Source organism: Sebastes umbrosus, chromosome 20 (assembly GCF_015220745.1).
Source record: "Sebastes umbrosus isolate fSebUmb1 chromosome 20, fSebUmb1.pri, whole genome shotgun sequence".
Classification (NCBI taxonomy): Eukaryota; Metazoa; Chordata; class Actinopteri; order Perciformes; family Sebastidae; genus Sebastes; species Sebastes umbrosus.
In genome coordinates, this window is record NC_051288.1 from 9,965,390 (window position 1) to 9,990,018 (window position 24,629).

The following is a 24,629-nucleotide window of genomic DNA, read 5'->3' on the forward strand; positions in this document are numbered from 1 at the left end:
ACGTTACAGAGAGTGAGTGACAGACAAGTGAAGGGCAAGTGAGCAAAGGGGTGGCAGCTGGCTGTGAAGGGAGGAGGAAGTACGACTGAGTGACAGGGGAAGTCAGAAAGGAAATACAAAGTAGGGAGGGTTGAAAGAGATGGATGTAATACTTGCGCGGAGAGCGGAGCTGAAGGAGCCAAAGAAAAGGAGAAAGATGGAGTGTGCGAGAAACAGATTATGATGATCACATTCTGAATTATGTACTACACATCAATAAGCACCATATTTCATTTGCTGTAATCTCCAAGGCCTTTCCCCATCGGCATTACAGAGTAAGCATTTAACCCGGCATGAATTAATGTCACCGAGGGTTCAGACGTTTTTTTGCTATATTGTAATACGAGTTGAACCTCATCATACTGTGTAGATCAATCCGCGTAATACTGGGTGACATATGAGCTTAACGTCTTCCTATTTTATCAGATGCGACAGAGCCGCAGCGAGGTAAAAAAGCCTCAGTGTAATGGCTATATTTATCTGTATACAAACCGTTGACCGTGAAGAGCATTGCTACATCTTAGAGAAATCTGCAGGCTGATAAACTTGAGAATCCTTGGGATTTTTTTTTATCCTGCTACAGCAATCTAGAAGTCACACTATGAGTATTTCGATTCAGAAATAGCAGGCAAAGAAATAGACGGGGGGGAAATCTGGCAGGAGACCCAAGTTTTTTGACTGCGCCATTTGTGCTGACAGGGAAATATATTGTGAATCATCAGCCGTTTTCACCACGCCAAGCGGCTTCTAACCTCACGTTGGCACGCAGTCTGAATAATTGTTGCGCACCTTTCAGCCTTTGATTAATAAATAAGATGCAAGAGGCAGTTCGGCGACGCGCTACCCCTGCAGTCAAAACAAGGAGACAGACAGGCCCCGTCAATGAAAAAAGCCTTACCGAAGCCACAGTTGGTAAATGGACCTCCATTTCAGGAGCGCTTCCAAAAACTACTCTCCCGCTTACTTATAGTGACGTGTCTCCCAAGCCAATCAATTAAAATGTGTTATTATAAAAGGCATTTTGGCATGTGATTAAGAAATGGGAGCTTGATTGCTATGGGAGTCGGAGCCGAAGACCCTCCAGTAATACTTAATGGGGTTGCCTCAGTCACTTTGCCAGTGTTAAAGTACATTAACAGTTTCTACTACCCGGCTCAACGGAAGCACAGGCACCCAACAGACTGTCAAATCTCTGACACCCGTTTAATTGAATGATCCCAAAATCCTTAGCACATGTGGTTGCGCATGCACACACCCGACACACACTCCCAACCCCTAACCCCAACTCTGCTGTTAATTCTCCCCCCCGGTGTAGGGGGAACTTAATGATTGCAATAAACCCTGCTGAGGTGGAGGCAAGTTCTGCTGATCCCAGAGATTCCTGCAAATTGCCTCGAGTTAATTATTGAGCTGCATATACATTTAATAAGCCTTCCTCAATTTGTCTTTCACCCCTCAGGACGCCGTGTCACGTCAAAGATGACGGGCGAAAAAGGGGGTGCTGAAGGGGAAAAGGGTGTTAACAGAGTGTGGCTGCGGGTGTGCAAAGCATGGGAGAGGAGCAGTTGTGTGCTACGCAGGCAAACCCCTGTAGCAAAAAAACACATTACTGACGGTGTCAAAAACTGATGACACAGATGTGCATTAACACCTAAGCAACGTCACGGGGGTTACCTAGTAACGTTATCTCAGAGGTGCGTCAGCTTGAGGCGAGACGTGCCGATTAAATATGACTTCTATTTCCTGACAGGGAGAAAACACCCACCCACGCAAGTTTGAGCACAATGTGATGATGACCAAAAAGGAAGACAATGACAGACCAGATGTTGGATTCAGATTGTAAAAAACAAAAATGGTTAAAAAATTGTTGTGCAAAGCTGAAAAGGTAGTCAATGACTGATGGACATACTTGTTGATTTGAGCCAGGAACATGCCCTTCAGAGCGTAAAACTCAGCCGTCATCTCCTTGGTGAAGTACTTCAGGTTGGTCGACTCTATCACCTCCAAACCCTAACAGACAAGGAAGTGAACAAACAGAGGTTTAACTTCAAACTGCAGTGAAGAAACTTTCGGCAGCGGCGGCGACTAGGGAGAGGAATCGCCAAAAAGATACCAGGACGTATTCGGTTTTAGACAGGGCCATAATCACAGGTGAAAAACAAACAAACTGCTCGGTGTTCATTAAGAAGTAAGAAAAGAGGCGTTAAGGGAACTAAACTTCCATTATGGTGAGCCTCTGATTAGGTGTCCCCTATGTGCCGCCGTGACAAACGATGTGTAGCGGGAGGGAGAGACAGAGAGAACCAGAGGAGATGAGATAGAAGAGAGAGAGAGAAGAGTGTCTACTGGCACTTTTAATGACTTGTGGTGAGCTGAACTGCTTCTATTAATCAGAGTACTCCATGGGCTTAAGAGCAAGCTCCTGAGTTACACTCTCTTATAAGTCTCCCTGCTATAACTTGTCACCTAGAGCCACCCCAAACACTTAATACTTTTCCCACTCAAGAGTACCGCTAACTACGCCACCAGCTACAGCGGACAAAAATCAACCCGAGTACTTAAATCACACTAAATGCATCAAATGTGTTGTTCTTCAGTCGAGGCTGGCTTATTCCAAATTGGAGCATGCATTACCACGGTCCAAATGTCTTGCAGCTGTGCTGCATTATGGTGCAAGTGTTACATGGGTGTGATATATTTATCATGTTTTGAGAACACATAATTAGATGGTACAAACTAAATCTTTTGTGCTCTTTCTAGAGAGTGATTTTGCTAATAAAATATTTAATGAGTTACTTAAAAGCTAATAAAACCAAGTGATTTTGAACATGACAAACACACTTGTTAACACACTGACATTTGGAATATATTAATTATATATATATATTAATTAATCAACAATGAAAATAATCGTTAGTTGCAGCCCTAATTGAGATTACACCAATTACGTACAACTATTGTTTACGGTGATGCCACACTTACTTTGTATAAAAAGTATGTTTTCATCAGTAAAACATCATAGAAATAAGGGCAGAATAAGAGTCAGCTAGCTTTATGCTTGCATATGCATCCATATTAAGTGCATAGGTCAAATAAATAAATAAATAGACAATAGTGATTCTATAATTCGAAATACAGTATAGGAAATAAGATCCCGTTTCATCTTACCTGCATGCACTCATTCTTGCCCATGACGCCAGCCAGCTGCAGATAACATTTGACCTGCTGTCTGATCTTCTGGAAGCAATCAACGATGGGCACCGTGGGGATGGTATGGATACGACTCAGAATGTCCAGAGCCACGTTCACCAAACCCTGGGGAGAAAAAAGTGTGATGTGGTTTCAACAAACAATTAAAAGGATGAAGGAATCTGAGAAAAACAACTTAATACTGTTTATTGATTCACACTTATTTTGGATTTATGAGACTAAAAAGGGTTTATAAACCTAAACCAGTACCTGTTTGCGTCCTATCTTGCCATACTGAATGATAGCCGAAGCCGAGGCGTGAACTCCCAACATGGCGTTGTTGTTGTTTGGATCGTGCTGCGTGTTCGTCTCGTACGCCGTCACTATGGCTGTGGACGGAGACAAAACAGTAATGAACATGTTTTTTTCTCTTTATACAAGTGTCACATTTGAAGAAGTGAGGATAAAAGAGGAGAGCTTAGAGAAAGTATGAACTCTGAAAGCTCTGCTGTCATAATGCGGAGGAGGGCACTGGGGACACTAAACGTATTGAACGGTAAATGGGCCATGGCGATGAATTTCATCGAGAAAAATTCCATTTCACTTTAACATAAGTTTGAAGGCTGTCACGTATAAATGAAGTGGATTTTATTGGCACGGTGCCGCAGAAAAACCAGCGCTATCATTATTTCAGCGCCTCACAGCGCGAGTTGGAGCTCAAGTTGCTTGAGACATCACATTTTGCAGTGGCTGCCTCGCTGAATGGTTTCAAAGTCACTGCGGGAGAGAGGACTGAGCAAGGTAAATATGTGTGTGTGTGTGTTATATCCTGCAGCGAGAGAGAGAGAGTGCTTTAGCGAGCTGACATTTGGAAATGTACAGAGACCCCGAGGGGGTTCTGCAACTCGCGGCCTTTTAAAGAAGACCCCTTCGTGGAACTAGCGGACACCCTGAGCAGAGAGTGTCCGCATGAGAGTGGCACCCTGTAATATATGTACATAATGTCTTAAAAAGTCATGAACGTGGACATAAAAATGTGTTTCAATATCACTGGTCTCGAGCTCAGAGTGTGTGTCGTACCTTGGTAGTGGTGCTGGCGCCACATGAAGATGCTGCTCCAGTGGGACAGGTCGTCAGAGACGATGGGCAGTCGGTTCCTCCAGGTTTTCACCACCGTCTTCATGTCGTGGAGGCTGGTGTTGCGGCCCAGGTTAGCGGGTTGAAGCCCTGCATTAATCTGGGCCGCTTCTTGCAGCTCAATGATCTGCTGTGCCGCCTAGGGGGGAAATTAGGAGTGAGAATCTGCTCTCGACCTTTTTGTATCCGTCATACAGTACCGTGAGTATCTTGGCTAAATTCACTTGACTCTTCGACTCCGACTTTAAACTTTTATGATGCGTGCAAGTTGGCCGATCTGAAGCGGCAGCCAAATGCTTCTCATGCTTGCAATGGCTAACTCTTTTGTTTACAGTTAACATTTTGTGTTCCCAGACCTGCTTCAAAGATTTGGTCCAGACAGCGCACCAGCTGCACTTAATCTTCTTAATATTTTGTCTACATATCTCAACAAATGTATGCTAGAAGCCAAAAATTCCCCGCTTAGTTTGCACTGCATTACACACATGGTGTCCATCTGCTGTCACTCCGTGACTGGTCACTTCTTTAAAAGTTTATACCTCATGTCAATTGTTTTTCTGTTTGCGTTCTGTTGATGCTCCAGAACCAAACACAGTTTTAAGATGTGCTTGCTTTAGGGTGTTTTTACATGCATACTACGTTTTTAGTGCATAGTGAGCCATTAAAAATCTCTGGTGCAGTTCAGGCTCATCTCTCTCCCATTGTTTCTTGTTGTCTTTAGTGTGTGGTGCAGCGCAAAATGAAGCACACGTTCCCTAAAATATCTAAATGACTTTAATGAAAATAAATTTAAAGGAGGAGGGCCAGAAAAGGTCAGATAGGGTGGCACTGGCAACATGGTTAGAAAGTGGATATGGAGTGTTTGGAGATCAGGTTTTAGTTAAAGGGATAGTTTGGATGTTTTGAAGTGGGTTGTATGAGTACTAATCCATTTGGCACGGGAGTAAAGCAATCTACTGCTGTGGACGGGGCCGGTAGCAAAATGTATTTTAGCAACCTAAAAGAAAGGCCCACCTAAAAAAAATCAATATCCGTTTAAGTGTATGCTATTTCGAATATTTTACCGCTTTGCCTTGCCATCAGACAGCCCTATCCGACAGGAAAACCACCAGACTCCATTCACAAAAACTGTAATTTCACCTCGCTGAACACGGGGGTTGCTGGTCTACCGCTGCCTTGATCGGTTAGTTTGTATGTTTTTGTGTGACTTTGGTGTTTTAAAGAGTTAGTTCGGATTCACCTAAGTCACATAATAACACAAACAAACGAACCGATCGAGGCAGCGGTAGACCAGCAACTCCTGCGTTCTGCGAGGTAAAATAAAACAGTTTTTGTCAAAGGAGTCTGGTGGCTTTGAAGAGAGCATAGATAACAGCTTCAGTTCCCCGTCAGAAAGGGCTGTCTGACGGCAAGGTAAAGTGGTGAAAATATTCTAAATATAGTTTACACTTAAACTGATATTGATTTTTTTAGGTGGCTAAAATACATTTTGCTGCCGTCCCCGTCCACAGCAGTATATTGCTTTGCTCCGTGCGGTAACTCCCGTCTACTTCTCCAAGCTGAAGGCTTGCCGACCGTCTTCTAATGTAGGTAATACACTGACTATGGATAAGTACTTCATACAATCCCACTTCAAAACACCCAAACTATCCCTATAAGAGGTAGAAAGATGACTTGGGAGATGTAGAGAACAGGGATCAGGAGATATAGATGGAAGGAACAAGAAGAAAGGTGATGGCAAGAAAGACACAGTGTGCAAGACTGCTGTGTTAATGGAAGATTTTTACTATAAAAGGTAAAAGCAGAGAGTGAAAAACATAAAAGAGAAAGAGAAAAGTCGGACTGAAATGATAAGTAAAAGACTGTTACTGTTATTACTGTATACTGTATTGACAGATATGAAGACAGAAGGCAATGCTGGAGCTTTCCTCCTTTAGGTGACTGTCTTAAGACTCACACTCAACAATCCTGGGAGCTGAAAGCCTCCACAAACGAGATGGATCAAAGTGACCAAACACATTTACCTCAACGGACAGCTATACCCGAGCAACTGTAACATAACCCTGAGAAAAAGCAACGCCTTCTCATTGTCTTTTATAGCAAAAACATTAACACTTTTGATATTTGTATTTCCCTCATTTCAGGCTAATTTAATTGAATAATTAGTAGAAGAAACATCTATATCATATAGTGAAAATGTCACAGAAACAACAATTTTTGCATTCGAAATATAGTCCATATTTCTTTTATGCCACCAAAATCATTTTGCGGGGGAAATCATTATGTCTTCCTACATTACTTCAATGGCTAATCTGCTGCGATATGGCACAGAAAAAAAAGGAGATGGGAAAATGTGAAAATGATAAGCGAGGGCTTCTTTCTCATTCCGTGAAAAAAGCCCCATTGATCGGCCCAAAGCCGCTTTGTGAGCACATAATCAATCATCCCATTATAACTACTCATCAATCAATATTAATGCCAACCCTCATAATCGATAGTGCGGGTGATAATCCATTGATCGTCAGTCACTGCTAAGAGCTGGGATTTGATGATAACTTGATTCAAATGGTATTTGAGCCCCTTCTGTATTTGCAGAGTCTGGGCTTCTCATTCTCCGAGGCTCATGGAGTCGTGAATGTGAGATATAGAGTTGGGAATGGAGATTTACAACAGGCCGCTTGGCTGGGTAGAGGAATAAATAGCTTGTTTTCCCTCGGCTAGGGTAAATAATTGGACTGCACATATGCGAGCACACGCACGCCAAAACACACACACACGCACACGCACACAATAACAAAGAACGTAGTCACCCAATTCAAATAGCCATTTTGAAAAGATAAATGTAGTGAATCAGAGCTGTGCTGAAGACTTAACCCCCCGCTCCGAAGTCAAATCTCCCAAAACAAAATAAATTAGGCAATACAATATTTTTCACAATTATCTGTTAATATCAGCTGATGGCCCATTTCTAACCTTCATTCAGACCGTCCCATTCATCATGTAAATGTAATTCTGCTGCAGGTATTTAATCAAATGCTATCTGATGGCAGGGAAGTAATTACAGCTATTCTAAACTAACTCTCTTTCTTCCCTCCTCTTCTTCTTCTCTCTCTCTGTCCCCATCGAATGTTCACTCTCCACCTTTTTCAATTTTCTCCTTCTCCTTTTTTCATCTTTGCCCCTGTCTATTGTAATCTCTCGCTGTGGAATCAAAAGAGGCTTAAAGGTTTTTTGATTTTTCTTTTTTTAATCATCTATCTCAATTTTTGCAAAATGGAGTGAGAGAGGGAGATAGAGGCCCGTTATCAGCGTTACTCAACGACGTCTCCGGGCTACCGATGATCTCTTGACATGCATCTCTTCAAGTGCTTATCACAATAAACTCACTTCCCTTCACTACTCATTCTGGCTTCCTGATAGCCTAACCTGAGCCTTTCAACAGAAAAAAAAACAAAAAACTCATCATGCATTTTTGTACACTGACCTGCAGCAGCGGCGTGTGCACGTGGGAAACGATGTGAGGCAGCCGCCTCCACTCGCGGATGGCCAGGCTGGAGGCCATCTCCACCAGCCGCTCTATGAAGTTGAGCTGCTGCTCCTCCGGGTGGCAGATGGCCAGGTAGCCGCGGTGCATGTTCACCTTCCACGCCATCTCCTTAGGACAGCTCAGCTCCACCTGGAGATTCACACAGAATGTCAATTTCCATGTTTCAACACTAATTTATAGCAGCAAAAGACTGTGGCTACAAAACAGAATATAAAGTCTATAATATTTGTTTTTAAAGGATAATAGGGAGGAAATGATAAACATTTTTAAAGATCAACGTACCACCTCGGTATAACTACAGTAACAATATGAGATCGTGATCAGGAGGATAAGTCTCGCAACAGCAGGGGTTTTAATATCTGGCGTTCTAAAATGTACTACCACATGTCGAGATGATTCACAAGAACACTGCTGCTGTTGGAAATGGGAGTTTTTTGCTATTTCACATTCATCTGAAGAGCATAAATGTGTTGTAATTTGTTTCTTTCATCAGTCTTTTACTTATTCTACCATCTGCCGTCTCCAGAAAATCAAGCTTTATTTGTGTTTGCACTGGAAAACAGTTTCATCTCGCGGTTTCATGTTGTGAAGCAATCCACCAGTTTTTTCCGGGAAAATCCATACTGGTAACACACGGGAGAAAATGACAATAAAATATTGAGACGGCTGCCAATCTCTTCAACGAATATCTTGTTTAAGGTCATAATACAGATTTTTTTTTAAATTCTCTTTATTCTGTTGGTTCTTAAAAGTGCAGTGTGTAGGATTTGGTGACATTTAGCGGTGCGGTTGCAGATTGCAACCAACTGCAACTTGTCCCGTGTGCCAAGGGTGTAGGAGAACTACAGTGGCCGACGCGGAAACGCGAAAGGTCCTATCTAGAGCCAGTGTTTGGTATGTAGATATAAACCCTATGTAGATATAAACGGCTCATTCTCCTGAATGTTACACACTGTTCCTTTAAGATCTGTAACTATGTTGTGATATGACACATTAGCAGTACATCGGTAATGTATACTTTTGGGAACAGCTGACTGATTCGCTGACAGACAGTAACTGTTAGTTGCAGCATAAAAAAAGATTAATTCAAGAATAAACACAAATAAATGTAGAATTGGTGACGTATAATCTCTAGAAACAGAGTGTACGTGGCGCGCTGTTTTCCTGAGCGCATTTGTCCGTATGATGTTAGCGAACACCCTTCATAGTGTTGAGAGTGTGGCAGTTTTAATTAAACGAAAACATCCGCGGGGAAAGGGCCTATGACACTTTCCTCGCATAATTTAGCACGAACACACAACAATATGCTGTTTTCCAATTCATTTTCTGAATGGTTTCGGCAGGACTTTTGTACTAATGACTAATCAACCTGACGAGTCCGACACAGTGGCGGAGGAAAAGGAAAAGGCCCCGCTATTGATTAAAACGCTGAGTGCATTAACACTAAACAAACAATAGCCCAGGGGAGGCTGCTATGTCAAACCTCTGGTTCGCTGTTGTGTGTTTATAAGTGCGTGAGAATGTGAGGAGACCAAAAAAAAGGAAGAGGGAAAAGAGCAAGATAATGAGGAAGCATAGGTGTTTATTTGTGTATGCTCTTCCGATGTTGGAGAAAATTACAGTGACCGGTCGGAGCGCACTTATTGGGGGTGACGCTTGATGAATATCCCGGAGACAGGGCCGCCCTTATCAAGAGCCAGCTTTAATCGAAAGCGGGGACATTTGGACTTTCGCCTCTGAGCTGGTGAGCGGTGGGCAGGCGACTGAAAGCCTTGCTCCTCTCCTCCACAATAAAACAAATCACCCCGCAGCAGATGCCGGGGTAATTATTCACGCACGCAGCTGTCGTAAATATTAGCCCGCTAAAAACTGGAGCTGCAGAGCGAGGGGATGAAGAGATGGAAGGTGGAAGTGGAAGTAGTCAGGGTAGTGATGACGAAAAAGAAAAGCAAGTAAAGCAGAGAAGTTGGAGAAGAAGTAAAGAGACAAAAGAAAGAAAAATGGGCACACAGAGGAAGGGAGGAATGAAACAGAGGAGGAAGGGATGTAGCGGCGTTGGCGCTGCCATCCAGACAATTTAATTAGGTGTCACCTTAGGACGGAGCGGCTCAATGGATTGGTTCCAAGTCTCCTTGAAAGAGCAAAGCAGGAGTATTTGTTATATGTCAGGTACTATCACGCGCTCGCCACCCGTCTACACTTTGTTTTAGGAAACACGAGGCCAATAAATTAACGGAGCAAGCAGCTGAACTGCATTTCCACAGCTTTACGGCCAGCTCTCTCATTATCCCCGGGGGCGTGGGGTCCCGGTATCAAGTTACTATACTTTACACTGACACGAGGCCAGCGCTTAATGTACAGCACTGTACCGGAAACCAGGAATAAAATTAAAAAAGTAAAGGCGAGGCTCCGGTTCACTGGGTTCAGGTCTTGAGGCTCCACTGTGTCTGTGATTGCGTTCGTGAGAACTCGTGGTTCTAGTTTCTATTTTCTGTCAAACTGTTGGGGGTTACCGCGACCAATCGGGAGACAGTGAGAGCTCTCCCCGTGTGCAGATGTGTGCTTGTATGTGCTTGCATGTAAGAAGATATCCTCACATGAATACATTTTTACATGGTGACTGCACACCCCGCTCACCTGTACCAGCGCCTCCTTCATGGCAGCCCAATTGGAAACCCTCCAAGCACACTCGAGCATGAGATAAGGGTTGGAGTGGCCTTTAGATTGGCCGTATTCTGTCAAAGGTTCCCACTGGTTCAATTCCTTCGAACAGCTGGGCAAGAAACACAAGGGAGATGAAAAGTTTAGGCAACTTTCTTAAACAGTTCATGCTTTTAAATGTGCTTGACAACATCTAGCAATAATTTGCATCCTTTTCATTAGTCCAATTCACAGCGCGTCATTTGGAGCTGTCACTGTGGGAGGTTTGCCTGGATAATAAATTCACTGGTTATCATTTTGGGCTTTTTAAAATACCTTCTGGGTTTTTTCACATTTGCATAGGCCCCCTTGAGGTTTCTGACTTTTACCCATATAGTTGTGTGTCTCATGTTAATGCTATGAATGATTTGCATGGTAAAAAATACACCAACTATTGGAGGTAAAATACTCTTAATATTAGTTGGACGCTATGTAAAATAACAATAATGGGTTTTTAACAGGCAGGCGTACAACTGGGAGAGTCATTTGGTTCTGCAGGGAGCATAGTGGTTGTCCTAGACTGTGGCAAGTTATTAAGAAGCCATTTAATTCAGATCCATCACAATGAAAGTGGACTTGATATATCCCTGCTGACTGACGCGTATTTCCCCCAGTAACAGCACTCATATAAGAACAAAAATTAGATTTAGGTCTGCAAAGAAAAAGGTGACATGGACAGATTTATAAAGGAAAAATATACATATCATACAGAAATTCAGTTTGTTCATTATATTCATCAAATTTCTGGATGCCCTTGCTGTATAATTTGTGTCATGAAAGGAATGCATTTTATCTGGTTTGAACAATCAATGGTGCACCGTATATATATGAAGGTATTAAAAGTAATAAATCCACTCTGGTGTTGTGCTCTGCTGGTTCTCTTGATGTGTAACACAAGACTGCCCTCTGGGATCCAAAAGATCTCACCGTATCCAGTGGTCCTCCCAGAGCTGGTACTCGGGGAAGATGGCTGAGGACACGTTGCTCCTTTCGTGCTCTTTTCTCGCTTTCTCCATCGCTTTCTCGTAGCTCTCTTGGGCCTTAACAGACACATGAAACATTTTTAAATACAAGCTTTTTGACGCTGATAAAATGATCCATCAGTGCAATCTGCTCTGCCTCGATGTAACATCTTTTCTATCCTCACTGATATAAATGGGGTGGACGTAAGATTAGAAACACCGCTCAGTAAAAATGCAATATAATTTAACAGCGCCACAAATTACAGCCCGTAAAGTTAAATAACACCTTCATGGAGGTAGGATTTATTTGCAGGACGGGTGAACCCAATAAACTGGCAACAGTGTATACTAAGTAAGACCATACATACATACATTTTTAAAAGTGTCCAGTGGTTTCCTTTCAAGCTTTCTCTCACCTGTTCAAAGAAACCATGCTGCTCGTAGGCAATGGCCGTGGCGGTCTCGGGAAACTTGCACCTCTTCTGCCACAAGCCGGCCCACATGTCCTCCTCTTGTAGCAGAGAGTAGAGCTCTGCTAAGGAGTCCAAAATCTCCTATAGACAAGTACAAAACAAAAATGTGGATGGCAGCATAACAAAGTGAAACATTTGCGGTGATCGAACTGTAAAGAGATCTTTGATAGTGCCATCTCCAAGCTTATATCCAGTACCTGCTGAGGTGGTGTGATGCTCTCCTGTTCGTAGAACTCCGTGCTCTGCTTGGGTTTGCTGTGCAGGCTGAGGCCCTTCTCAAAGGCCTGCTGCTCCAGCATCAGAGTGGAGCGCAGCCAGAGGTTGTGTGTCTTGCCCAAGTACTTCAGCACGCAGGGGCGGATGGGAATAGGAGGCACGCACTGGGACATGGCCTCGACAAAGCAGTTAAGGGCACTGGGCTGGCAGTCCCTCTGGGCCTGGTGGCTGCCACTGCACAGGAAAGGACTCATTTCTCCTGACAAAGCCTGGAGAGAGGGGGGAGAGAGAGTTCATCAACTACCCGGTTTCACTTAAGCAGCAGTGCACTGATACGGCATATTGATAAAGGCATTCTGTTGCATGTATGGGATGCAATATGATGCCTTTTTTCCAGTAATAGAGAGCTGTTAAGAAACAGGAAAAGAGAGGTAAGAGAAAAACAGGTACGATGACTGGGAAGGGACACATAGTATGCAGCATTTTTGTGTATCCAGACAACAGGAAACATCACCAACAAGTCACTGGAAGGCCTTTAATTTCCTATAGAAATGAGCCATGTGATTTTTTGGAAAGTTGTGATTTTATATACATGTTAACGCAGACTATTTAGCACTTGTACTTTTATTTAAAAGCATTATTTGCTTTTTTGAACTGCAAAGGGCCACTCTATGCAATCACAGCCTCTCACAGCCGGGCCACATTTGTACAGAAGAGACTTTCAGTGTGACTGTGGAGTTAGTGCTCTGATAATCATGACTGACACACACTCAGAAATAAATGATGTATTGGTAATGAATATAATTTCCACTGCCCGTTGACAGCATGGAATAATTAATGCCTTGATGGTCACTTTAATTAGGCTGGTGGTGGAGAAGGCCGGTAGGTCGTCAAATTCCCCCCTAAGAAGAATATGCTTTTCTATCATTCCCATGTAATAATCCCCCCAGAGATATAAAGCCTGAGCACCAGTAATCTCTCTACTTTCACTATAAATTGATATGTTGTAGCAGTGACATGAAACGCAGAGCTGAGGCAGGCGTCGGAATAAACACATGTGACATATTTGTGACTTCATGCCTGTCACGGGAAGAAAATATCATCATTTTTGAAGCCATCTTTCTATTGACTGCGTCTTCAATCACTTCAAATCAAGGCCCATCAAACGAGCCTCAAAATACTCTATATGCATCTGGTTCGTTAAACTCATTACAGCTTTTCCTCCCCTCTGCTTTCCATATTTAGCATAAATGAATCTGTCCTCATTAAGTGGAATTGCATGTATTTTAGACGGAACTGGGAAGGCCAAGGTCAGAGTTACTGTCTGCTTGCGTGCGTAACTGATAAGATACAGAAAAGGATATAAGGAGTGGATGAGTGCATATGTGTTTGTACACAATGAGAACAAATAGGCAATGTGTAAAAATACTTGGGGCATAGAGAAGACATAAGTGTGCATCTGTCTCTGAAAGAGACTGAACTGTCACTTTCCAACCAAGTGACGCCTTTTAGATTTAAAAAAAAGGCAGTGGCAACACTTGCATACTGAATGGCTCATATAGTATGCAAGCTGTGTCATGCAAATGTAAAATATTTTAGCAATGGCTAACATGCAAAATTACATGAAATATTTCCTCACAAAGCTGGATGGACATTCTGTTGTTGCTTATGCTAAAAACATCCTCAGGCAAGTGACAAAGAAGCATGCATTTCTTTCTCTAATTGATAGGGATGCACCAATCTGACTTTTTTAGTCCCGATACCAATGGCGATACCTGGGCTTTGGATATTGGCCGATACCGAGTACCGATCCGACACCAGTGTTTAATTAACAAGCTGTATGCCTCACTTAGTGGAAATGACTGGGATCATTCTTTTATGTGTAAAGCAACATCAGGCTTGACTTAAACATTGCTTTCCTCACTTTGTATAACAAAAATGTAACATAAAAATACATAGACATACATTTAGTGACTTCTAAATTCTTCAAAATTAAACTTTTTTAATGCCGCAAGAAATTGGTCAAAACCTAAATAGGAATTCAAATTCCAGTATATAATGTATATAGTATATAAACATAGAATTGAATTTAATATATCAGTCCCATTTTCACTGATACCCGATCCAGCTATTTGAGTCAGTATCAGCCCGATATCTAATCTGGTATTGGTGTCGGCGCATCCCTACTTATTGAATATTCACAATATATTAAAATATGATGTCTTGGCTCCGCATAAACCCTCAACCATCGAGCATACTTCTACCGTACTCCTAGGAATACTAAAATGTGTATACAAATGAAGATACCTAGCTCAGGGTAGAGCTAGAGGCCAGTAAGTTCTACTCACATGCTGCTGCCTGTCGGAGAGGATCTTCCAGAGACGAGGGAAGAGCTGAACCCAGGTCCTCTCAGCCAGCGGTGTGGAGATGTGACAAAGCTGGACCAGAGCGTTCAGAAGTGCCCCCGTCTAACACAAAGCAGAGTAGAAAAGAAAAAAAACGACAGCTGCTGACTCAGCAAGGCAGTGGTTCGGAATCCTTGTCTTCGGGACTCGAGAGTACCGCTGATTTACTCTCCTACTGGGCGGTTAATTGTATTCCACTGATGTTCCAGGTCAAAATCAGTTCCTCATTTTATAGCTAGAATAAAAATCAGCGGGGCTCTGCATCATGGAAACTTCTTGATGAGGGTAAATGTTTTAAAAAATATGATGAAGTTGAATATTGCTAGTAGTAGCCCCTGGGTAATTAGGGTAATTCTGAAAATTCCTCAACTTAATTGTTAGATTCATCATTCCCTCAGCTTTGTCAAAACCCAATCAGTTTAGTCAGCCCCTCAGCACACTGTTGAACAGAGGACATGCTGGTTCCAGAAAGGCCAACCTTACCTTGACCTCCCGTAGCGAGTCAAGAAACTTGTCATGGCGGTTTGTCAGCATGTGCAGTTGGTTGCCTGCGTCTCTCTCAGCCTGTTCCTTAGTCTTGGGGATGGCGGTCTGGTCACCTGGTGCTAACTCTATGTCTATCTCCACATCCTGCCACAGAAGAGAAGAAAACAATCATCTTTTGGGAGAGCTTTGACAGCCAAGAAGCAATTCTTTTCCTCAGGACCACAGTATGTATGTAACACCCTCCTAATGGGATAATGTGCTAATTTATGTGAGAGAGCATGCCTCCTGAAGTTGTGTGTGTGTTTGTGTGCCCCACCTCCTCTTTGGTCTCGCTGTTCTCTCTCTCACGCGGCTCCTGCTTGACATGCGTTGCCATGGCGAAGGCGGCGCGGTCATGGCTGTCGGCCAGGTTGATGACGTTAGTGATAGACGGCAGCATGGATCCCTGGCAGCTGGTGCCGATGATGGTGTTTCGTTCACACACTGCCAGCAGCAGCTAACAAGCGCGCGCACACAAACACACACAGACACACACACAAAGAACAGGTGGAGAAGGCAAAGATCAGTGACAGTAAATGACATGACAACTTACGGGCATGACAAGATGGTAGCTGAAACTAAAACAAACAAACAAACATAAACAAAAGAAAGACTTTTAGGAATCAAAACGCATTCTTTTGAATGTTGGATAAAAAGCTTGCAAGGCCTACTGGAGGATCAGAGGCAGCTCTCTGTTTACCTCTATGCACTGTTTGATCCAGAAGTGGCTGCCCATGGCCTCCCAGTTCTGAGAGCAGCAGATGTAGAGCAGCCTCTCGTACACACGCCGCTTCATGGAGGAGTCAAAAACCTCAAAGAACTTGGCTCTGATCAGCGGCTGAGTGCAGCGAAGCCCCGAGAGGAACGCTGGCTCCAACTTCGATGTGATGTCACTTCCTGAAAGGCTCTCATCCCTGAGTAATGTGATGGACAAAACATTTATTTGACAGAGCTTGCATGCTGGCTCTTACCCATTTAAGGTGCATGATTCATGAAGGCAGAACACCGACATTTTGTTGGTGATAAAACATTTAATCCACTCAGAGCATCTGGTGTAACTGAAAGTAGTCACAGCATCGATGCAGGCCAAGACTACAGACAACTGTGAAAAACAAGTGACAATATCTAACAAAACAATAAAGTACATGTTGAAATAACAAAAAAATAATGCGAGCAACCATACCCTGCAATAAATCTACATATTTTTAAGCTCATCATATTACGTTTTTGTTGAGAGTGTATCAGAGATGTGCTGATTTAACATCTGTGCTGTTGATGTATTGCATTTAGGTCAATTACTTGCCTTCTTTGAGTGATTGGAGTATTAAAAATCCTCGATTCAAATTCTCTTCCTCGGAGCTTCATTTTGTTATGTAACTTCTATACAGCTGCAACTGCACTGACAATAATCGCTGTATCACTACAGGCTGAGCGGTCAAGAGAACAGCAGTGATGTATGTTAATACTCACTGGCATGTGTCACTGACACAATGCTCAGATGTGTTGCAGCAAAATAAGGAGGCTTGAGACTTTATGTTTTTATGACTTTTACATTCATTAACTGCATTTATGGATATATTACTAAATATCATTAAAAAGTGTTTCTCTTAGGGCTGTCAAAGTTAACGCGATAATAATGTGATAACGCAAATTTGTTTAAACGCCACTAATTTCTTTAATGCATTAACGCAACTTGTGATTTTTAGACTGTAGCATGTTCATTTTGAAAGCTTAAGTGAAGATACTGGTGTAATATGAAACTAGAAAACTTAAGGAATCCATTGGTACCAACCATGTCATACTAGCTTGTAGGAGGCTAAATAATGCCCCAAACTTACGCTGAATTTTGGTGAGGAAAAACTGGCATGGCCATTTTCAAAGGGGTACCTTGACCTCTGACCTCAAGATATGTGAATGAAAATGGGTTTTATGGGTACCCACGAGTCTCCCCTTTACAGACATGCCCACTTTATGATAATCACATGCAGTTTGGGGCAAGTCATAGTCAAGTCAGCACACTGACACACTGACAGCTGTTGTTGCCTGTTGGGTTTGAGTTTGTCATGTTATGATTTGAGCATATTTTTTATGCTAAATGCAGTACCTGTGAGGGTTTCTGGACAATATTTGTAATTGTTTTGTGTTGTTAATTGATTTCCAATAATAAATATATACATACATTTGCAAAAGGCAAGCATATTTGTCCACTCCCATGTTGATGAGTGTATTAAATACGTGACAAATCTCCCTTTAAGGTACATTTTGAACAGATAAAAAATGTGCGATTAGTTTGTGATAAATCACGATTAAATATTTTAATTTAATTTAATTAATCTAGTTTCTTTACTATTATATTTTATAAATATCTGAAGAAATTATCCCAAACAAATTGTCAAAATAATCCAATAGAATACAATGAGAGTAATTTATTACAGCTCATTTTTGTGTGGTATTTCAGTGTAACTGTAGACATAATTACACATACTACTAATTAGCAGAATATAATCTTGTTTTGGGATTAAGGGGTTATTTATAAATACGGCAGGGATGTAAGATTCTGAACATATCACCAGCACACAAAGTAATCTCAGAGCAACATTCAAACGCAAGGCGCCAGCATGTTTAAACAGCCGCGTCGTGCCATACTGGGAATCACTGAAGTGCGAGGAGACGGCAGTTAACACTGAATATTCGGTGAAATTAAGCATCTTTGATGTGAATACTCCACTGTTAGTAAAGCACCAACCGTCATGCATTAAACACTTAAATAACAAATGTCATCATTTCTACATCATCTTGCTGCACTAAATGGGCCTCATGGGTATGATTCACATCACAGAAGGAGGAGAGGGAGGGTGGGATAAAAGCAACAACAAAAGGCGACGCTGCCACAGCTGCATATTGCCCCTATTTGCGCCATTCTCTTAATCACACATTGTTCTGGCACAGCTGCTTTATCATTCCATTATCATTACTTGCTGTCCATCATGGCTTTACTGCTCATTTTAAATCCTTTGACATGATGAGCAGATGGGGTGGAGGAATACAGGGTGCATTTGGCTGATTAAATGTGTATGTGGGTAAGACAGGAAGACAAAGAGAGCCAGGTTTGATGAATAGCGGGCGGTAGGACGGTCTCTCCCCTCTGGCCCCCACCTGCTGGGTGTCCTGTCACGAGTCCTGACACTACTGTAGCCCCGTGAAAGACCCTGGCACATTATCTATCTCCATCACTACCTGCTGTCTCTCTGACCCCTTCTGCACAATGCCACACTCCTACTCTCCACCTACAGCTTTCAATTTCTATTAATTAATTCCTCTGCTTCCATGCACCAGCAACTGACTTTTACCGTTACCATCTATCTACAATGATCTATCTTTCCCTATCCTTACTTTGATCTTACCAAAAAAAAAAAAAAAGATGAATGGTACACTACTCATGCTTCCCTCCTCCTCATCTCCATTTTCTGTAACTCCTTGACCCAACCTCCCGTGTCTTTCCACCGCCTCAACCTCCCGACCTTCATCGCTCGCGTTAGGATGGATGCAAGGGCGGCGTGGCGTCAGCGGCACGGCCATTTGGCCATGTGATGAATGGCGGTAATTACCTGTAGACGTAATTAACGAGGTCCAGGAACTGGGCGTTTAACTCAAGTTCATCGGGGAAACGCTTCTCTATGTAGGTCATCATCTTCACCAGCAAGATGGACTTCTCGCGCAGGTTGGGCATCTGGAGGGGGAGGGCGACAAGAGGGGTGTCGGTTAGAAAGGAGATGTAGAGGAAAAGTAAAGAGAGAGACGAAACACAGATAATCTATTCAGTTTTGTTCTTGTGACTGTGTCTCTCTCCATCCAGCTCAGCCTTTTACTGGGTGCTGTCCTTCTACAGCTTTAAAGAAAATAAAGACCAAAGACACCTCTGTGGGTATTATGCTAATGTTAACCTCACTGGGTTTAGAAAAATGTGCTTTGCTTGTTGTTTGTCCAAAGGTTTCACACCTTTTAAAATGTACTTTGCTGATTCAGTCCTCTGATTCACACCTGCTATTATCAAAGAAATAATGCGATGATCTGCTGAATCACGCATTTTCTATTCCTTTGCATACATTATATTTGTGTAGCTAAATATTGTTTCAGAGTCTCTGAGCTAAGAAAAAGGCTTTTTTTCTTACCTGATTCGCAGCCATGGGAGAATTGTTTTTCACCCACTCTTCGACAATTTTGACGACGGCGCGGAGGATTTTGGGGTCGGGCGACTTCTCGATCAGCGAAGTGAGGATGACCTGGATGAAGTTCTTCCTCATTTCCATGCTCATGACGGACAGTCGAGTCTTCACCAGGTCGAGACTCAGCATTACCAGCTCGCTGGTCACTATGAGAACAGAGAGGTTCGTAGTCAGAAGCAGCACTAAGACAAACAAGCTACCAAGGAACAGAGTTAAAACATTAGCAATTTTAGTATTGATATTGATGGAAAGTATTTGCTGACATTTGTGGATAAAGTATTGTATAAAAGACACCAGCTGAGTAGAGTCTGTCTTCACTATCAGCTAGGTAAGCAACCACCATATAGGATTCTTTTTCTTTATTGAGCTGTAACTGAAAATAAAGTCACACCTTGTGTCTTATTTTCTCAAGAGTTTAACAATGTGAGCCTTGCACTTATATATATTTTTTTGTAGCGATAGCAGCCAAAATACAACTTAACAGTTTCAATACAATTAGGGATGGAACTACTTCAGTTAAATTCATTAGATTAGCGAGACATGAACAATCCTTAGAGGCAAAAGGCCTCGCTGGTCAGATAGCCTTTGGGCTCTGTGACTCTTAATGCGCCTAGTGGAGGGTAAATATCTGTGTTTCCCCGATATAGTCATTAGGGGCCAATTTAAAGCACGGATAGCATCGTACAGCCATTACCTCCCATCTGAGAAAGTAGCAACAGGAATTACGTACTGCCTGACTTCTATAAATGTGGTGAAGCCAAGCTCAGAGAAGACTGGGAACCTTGAGGAATTTTGTAATAGTCACAAGGAAGCTAAACAACCTAAACACTTGTGAAACTATTTACCCTTGCTGCCTGACATATATAGGGCAAGTTGTCAAGAGGTTCCACGTCAAACAGTGTGTACCCAAAAAACAGCACAAGGTGACCATCTGTTTGCTTTATCCGGAGAGAGACTAAGAGACAATGCGGGGTGGGAACCAGAGCTGAGGAGCATTCCCTGTGAAACCAGACGATCTGTAGAGGGGATCTCCCCCTGACCACAACAGCTATTGAGAACATAGCTGGGGTCATTGATATAGAACTTTTTGATACGGTCTTTGTGTGGAGCCAGGCACAGCTGAGATACCTGGGATATCTGAGCTCTAACTGAGTCTGAGGAACATACAAGTGTGCATGTGACGCACAGACAACCCATTGTTGGATCAGGGTTGGGGAAAGTACGCACACTAGCCTTCCTGATAATGTCAGCCAGCTGTAACTGCCACCCCGTAGAATAAGTTCAACTGAAATGGTAACTGATGTCCGGTGGATCTCTGAGCTCTAACGGTGCTGGGGGAATGGTCAGCATATATTTTGTATCGGTTGTGGACTACATAACAACTTGTATTTATTAAAACCCCAATTAAAAGTATGTATGTGTGTATGTGATCATCCTTTATGTTGTAAAGGTATACTGTATATGTGCGTGTCATGTCCGTGTTACCCGTGCTGGTTTCCGTGACCCCTGGGTTGGCCGTCGCGGGACTCAGGTGTTCCCGCACCATCTTCTGTAGCGAGCGCATGAACACCGAGATGAGGCGGTCGATGTAGCCGGCGTTGTAACTGCAGGCTGACTTCAGGATCATCAGTGTTCCTGGAAGACAAATGAAAGGGGAATAGACAATATGACAAGAACCTAAACCTCTGTAGGGGCAAAGTAGCAGACACACACACACCTGCAGTCAGCTTGTGTTCATTCACACAGCATGACAAGGACTTTGTTTCATTTTTTTGAAGGGAATCTGAGTAAAGTTTATCACAAAGGCAGGGGTATGTATGAGTAATGTCCCTCTCTGTCGCTGCTCCCTAGAGGGGAGACAAATGTTAAAATGTCACGCAGTGCTGCCTCTCTGTGACAGCAGGATACCAAATGCTTTTTATTGACCACAACTGCCATTTTGGGAAACCGTATAAAATAGCATTACCTTTAGAATGCTCTCCAGTAGCCATTTGTAACCTTGGGGGCCCTTTTATTTAGAAAGCTACTGCATATTTCAAATAAAAGAAGGAAAAATCTAATAACTGTCTCCTTGGAATAAGCTTTAATGTAAGCTTTTCCCATAAATACTCTCTGACATCTGGGAGGATAACAGTAATGTTCGTACGGGGAGGGTGGCCGAAAGCAGCAATTCTTCCAGAGACAACCTTTCCCAAACCGCTGGACTGTGGCCTCCGTTTAAACAGACCAGATGTTAGCCCAAGCAGCGGGGCTCATCGGCTTGCATTTTAACGACCCACTCACCGGCTTAATTGCTAAAAAGTGACTGAGGTGGCTTGGTTTTGTAAGGATAGAGTGGGAGTGTGAAAAATTGTTTTATAAAAAAAAACAACACACAGGGTTTATAAGCAACAAAGTGAGAGTACAGAGCACAAGGGGGTATAAAATGATAAATGAGAAAAAGAAAAAAAAAGAGGTGGAGAGCTGAAGGTCTTACCGAAGAGCTGTGTGGGGTTAGTGTTGCTCGTGGCTTTTTCATAGTTGGTGAGTCCCTCATAGATGACCTTGCCCACAGCAGCATACAGACACTCCAATTCCTCATACTTAGATGCCACTGTTGATGTGCCTGGAGGGAGAGAGCAGTGTTTGCTTCAGACAAAAGAAAAGCTGAGAATCTAAATCAATGCCTTGCTTTTAGCACATGGCATAACAAAAGCAAAAATAAGAATTTAATCGATCCACAAAACAGTGGTGCAAATATTTTGGCGCATCTTCAATGAACACAGGTGGGAGTTCTAAGACATGCAGTGTTTTTTCCTGAGTTTATGAGTATAACCGGCCTCTTTCAGTTAGAATTAAGCACTGTAAGGCGACTTACTAGGCTCAGTGGGGAAGATGCTCATGAGGCGAGAAAGGAGAGAGTGGACGGCCCGCAGGACTTTGGTGTTGCCGCAGGTCATGCATGCAGCGATGCCCCGCTGGAGGGGTTTAAAATGGGCCAGGATGGCCGGGGACTGCAGCACTGTCAGCAGGAAGCAGAGGATCTCCAGTCCAGTGCAAATGTTGGAGATGTTAGCCTGCGCTGGCTGCTCCTGAGAGGACACAGAGGAGTGAAACCAGGAGGTCAGTGCACATGAATCAAGTTAGCGAATACTGTAAGTGTCCTTCTTCTTTTTTTTTTTTTACAAAAGACAAAAATATGAACCACCCATTGTGCTTCTTAATTAATGTGACCTCCATATGAAGGAAATTATCCAGGCTTATCTTTTTAGACATAAGTATAGATCTCTAAAACAAAGCAAGAAAAAACTATGTGCAAATTCATCAGTAGATGCATTAATCATTCAAGTTTTCATTCCATACAAATTCCAGACAACTCAGAAATCAATATTCTACACACAGAGGTATTTCTCGCACAAAAGAACCGAGGCAATGCGATCGCTGCTAAACCAAAGATCAATGGCCAAACATCGGGTCCTAATTTTGTCTAAATTGCAATCAAGGTTTACAACGATGGCAGGGCCAAGAGGATAATCTGGGACAGATCCATAGCACTAATCTTGGCTAATGAACAAGGTGACTCTTGTGATAAGGCCCCTGGTAGATATTAGGGTAGTATTGATTTGGCACTGTATTAACAGAATGGGACCTTGTCTCTGGAGAAATGCAGATTAGGGCATACACATGTATGTGCTTGTGATTGTGTGCATGTTTTATGTGTGTGTGTGTCCCCTGCCCCTCCTCATTTGCCCTCTCACGCCACTCGACTCTTAATCACTGCCATGCCAGTACAATGAGATGATAAAAGGTAATCCGATTTAGAGCATTGTTCATTAGTCTGGGTAAGACGGCTAGGCAGGTAGAGCATGCTCCCAGGGGGGAAAGGGCCCGAGTATGTGCATCTGCATAAGACCTACAGAAAGCCTTGTTTGTCAGACCATCCCCATGGGATCTGGAGGAGCTGATTGGGTTTGTGTGTGTGTGTGTGTGTGTGTGTGTGTCTGTGTGTGTGTGTGTGTGTGTGTGTGTGTGTATGTATGTATGTGTGTGTGTGTGTGTGTGTGTAGGCAGAGAGAAAGGCGCGGCCAATGCAGTGATCCCCAAAAGGGAACAAGGGAAGTACGTGACAATTGCCGGCGCATGGCGATAACCTTGTCTGAACACTTGTGCTGAATCAGACCAGAGAGATGAGTGGAGAAGGAGCCGGATAAAAAGAGAGAGCAAGAAGAGAGGCTGCGATAAGAGGCTGAAGAGAAAGGAAAGAGATGAGAGGAGGAATTGGTGGCAAGAGACAGAGGGAAAGACGAGGAGAGATGCAGAGAGAGGCACAGTGGGGCGATACAGAAGGCAAGGATGTGGAGTTTAGGATGGAGAGGGGGTGGGGGGTTGAACGAGAAGGCACAGGCCAACCCGGATAGACTCCTGTTATCTCGCCACTGTCATTATTTTGTCATTATGGCGGTTGGCGCCTCACTTCATGTATTGCTGATAACAGACAAAGGACTTGGAGGCGTTAGAGCAAACACTAAGACAGAGCTTAAGCGGAGACGGGGAAACTTCTGTAGTCTCTGGGAAAGCAGAGACACATTAGTTATCCTTTACTGTTTTGTTGATTATTGCTCAGAGCTGCAACAACAAGCCGGAATATTTTAAATTTTATTCAGACTTGTTTGCCTAAAACGGCGTTGATGACATGCACAGGCAACTTCAAATAATCTGTGACATGCTCAGGTAAACAAATACTGCTGTAAAGCAATAGTCCCCATCGCAAAACAGAGGAGATAAGCCGGGCCCTTTTAGAAAGTTAATATTCATCAATGGAAAATCAAAGGAGAAGTCATTACAGGTCTGGACACAGTGATTGACAAGTGATCTCTGGGAAATGCAGTGCAGAAACACAGCGGCTTAGCACCAAATATGTCACCAACACAAGCATGAAAGTGGCTTTATGAAACATAAAGGTAGCCTCACTCTGAAGGCACATGCCATCTTACCACTGTCATAAGCAGCTTGTCAAACCACTGTAGCTTGAGCTCGGCGCGAGGCCACATGTCAGGCCTGAGGGCAGACTTCATGAGGCTAACGCAGCGACGGGACAGCAGCTCCCCCGGAGACCCGGCCACATTGGTGCTGTCGTTCACCTAGACAGGAAGAGGGGGGGGGGAGAGGAAGATTGGCATCATTATTGTTATCAATGACAACGGGTGTTCATCTTCAATCTCACAATGGTG

General features: G+C 43.1%; 1 protein-coding gene across 2 annotated transcripts in view; it reads right to left on the reverse strand.

The window, feature by feature from the left end:
- Nucleotides 1-24,629, reverse strand: part of LOC119479680 (transformation/transcription domain-associated protein) — a 90,843-nt gene that overhangs the window by 27,496 nt on the left and 38,718 nt on the right. For both annotated transcript variants that reach the window (XM_037755542.1, XM_037755543.1), the window contains 19 exons: nucleotides 24,393-24,539; nucleotides 22,277-22,490; nucleotides 21,896-22,024; nucleotides 20,905-21,054; nucleotides 19,366-19,565; nucleotides 18,802-18,923; nucleotides 15,894-16,107; nucleotides 15,471-15,650; nucleotides 15,152-15,298; nucleotides 14,612-14,731; nucleotides 12,245-12,532; nucleotides 11,991-12,128; nucleotides 11,540-11,652; nucleotides 10,550-10,685; nucleotides 7,850-8,041; nucleotides 4,309-4,504; nucleotides 3,499-3,617; nucleotides 3,208-3,354; nucleotides 1,949-2,049 (listed from right to left, as the gene is read on the reverse strand). In XM_037755542.1, coding sequence (XP_037611470.1) covers nucleotides 1,949-2,049; nucleotides 3,208-3,354; nucleotides 3,499-3,617; nucleotides 4,309-4,504; nucleotides 7,850-8,041; nucleotides 10,550-10,685; nucleotides 11,540-11,652; nucleotides 11,991-12,128; nucleotides 12,245-12,532; nucleotides 14,612-14,731; nucleotides 15,152-15,298; nucleotides 15,471-15,650; nucleotides 15,894-16,107; nucleotides 18,802-18,923; nucleotides 19,366-19,565; nucleotides 20,905-21,054; nucleotides 21,896-22,024; nucleotides 22,277-22,490; nucleotides 24,393-24,539 — 3,053 coding nt within the window. The remainder of the gene's footprint in view (nucleotides 1-1,948; nucleotides 2,050-3,207; nucleotides 3,355-3,498; nucleotides 3,618-4,308; nucleotides 4,505-7,849; nucleotides 8,042-10,549; nucleotides 10,686-11,539; nucleotides 11,653-11,990; nucleotides 12,129-12,244; nucleotides 12,533-14,611; nucleotides 14,732-15,151; nucleotides 15,299-15,470; nucleotides 15,651-15,893; nucleotides 16,108-18,801; nucleotides 18,924-19,365; nucleotides 19,566-20,904; nucleotides 21,055-21,895; nucleotides 22,025-22,276; nucleotides 22,491-24,392; nucleotides 24,540-24,629) is intronic.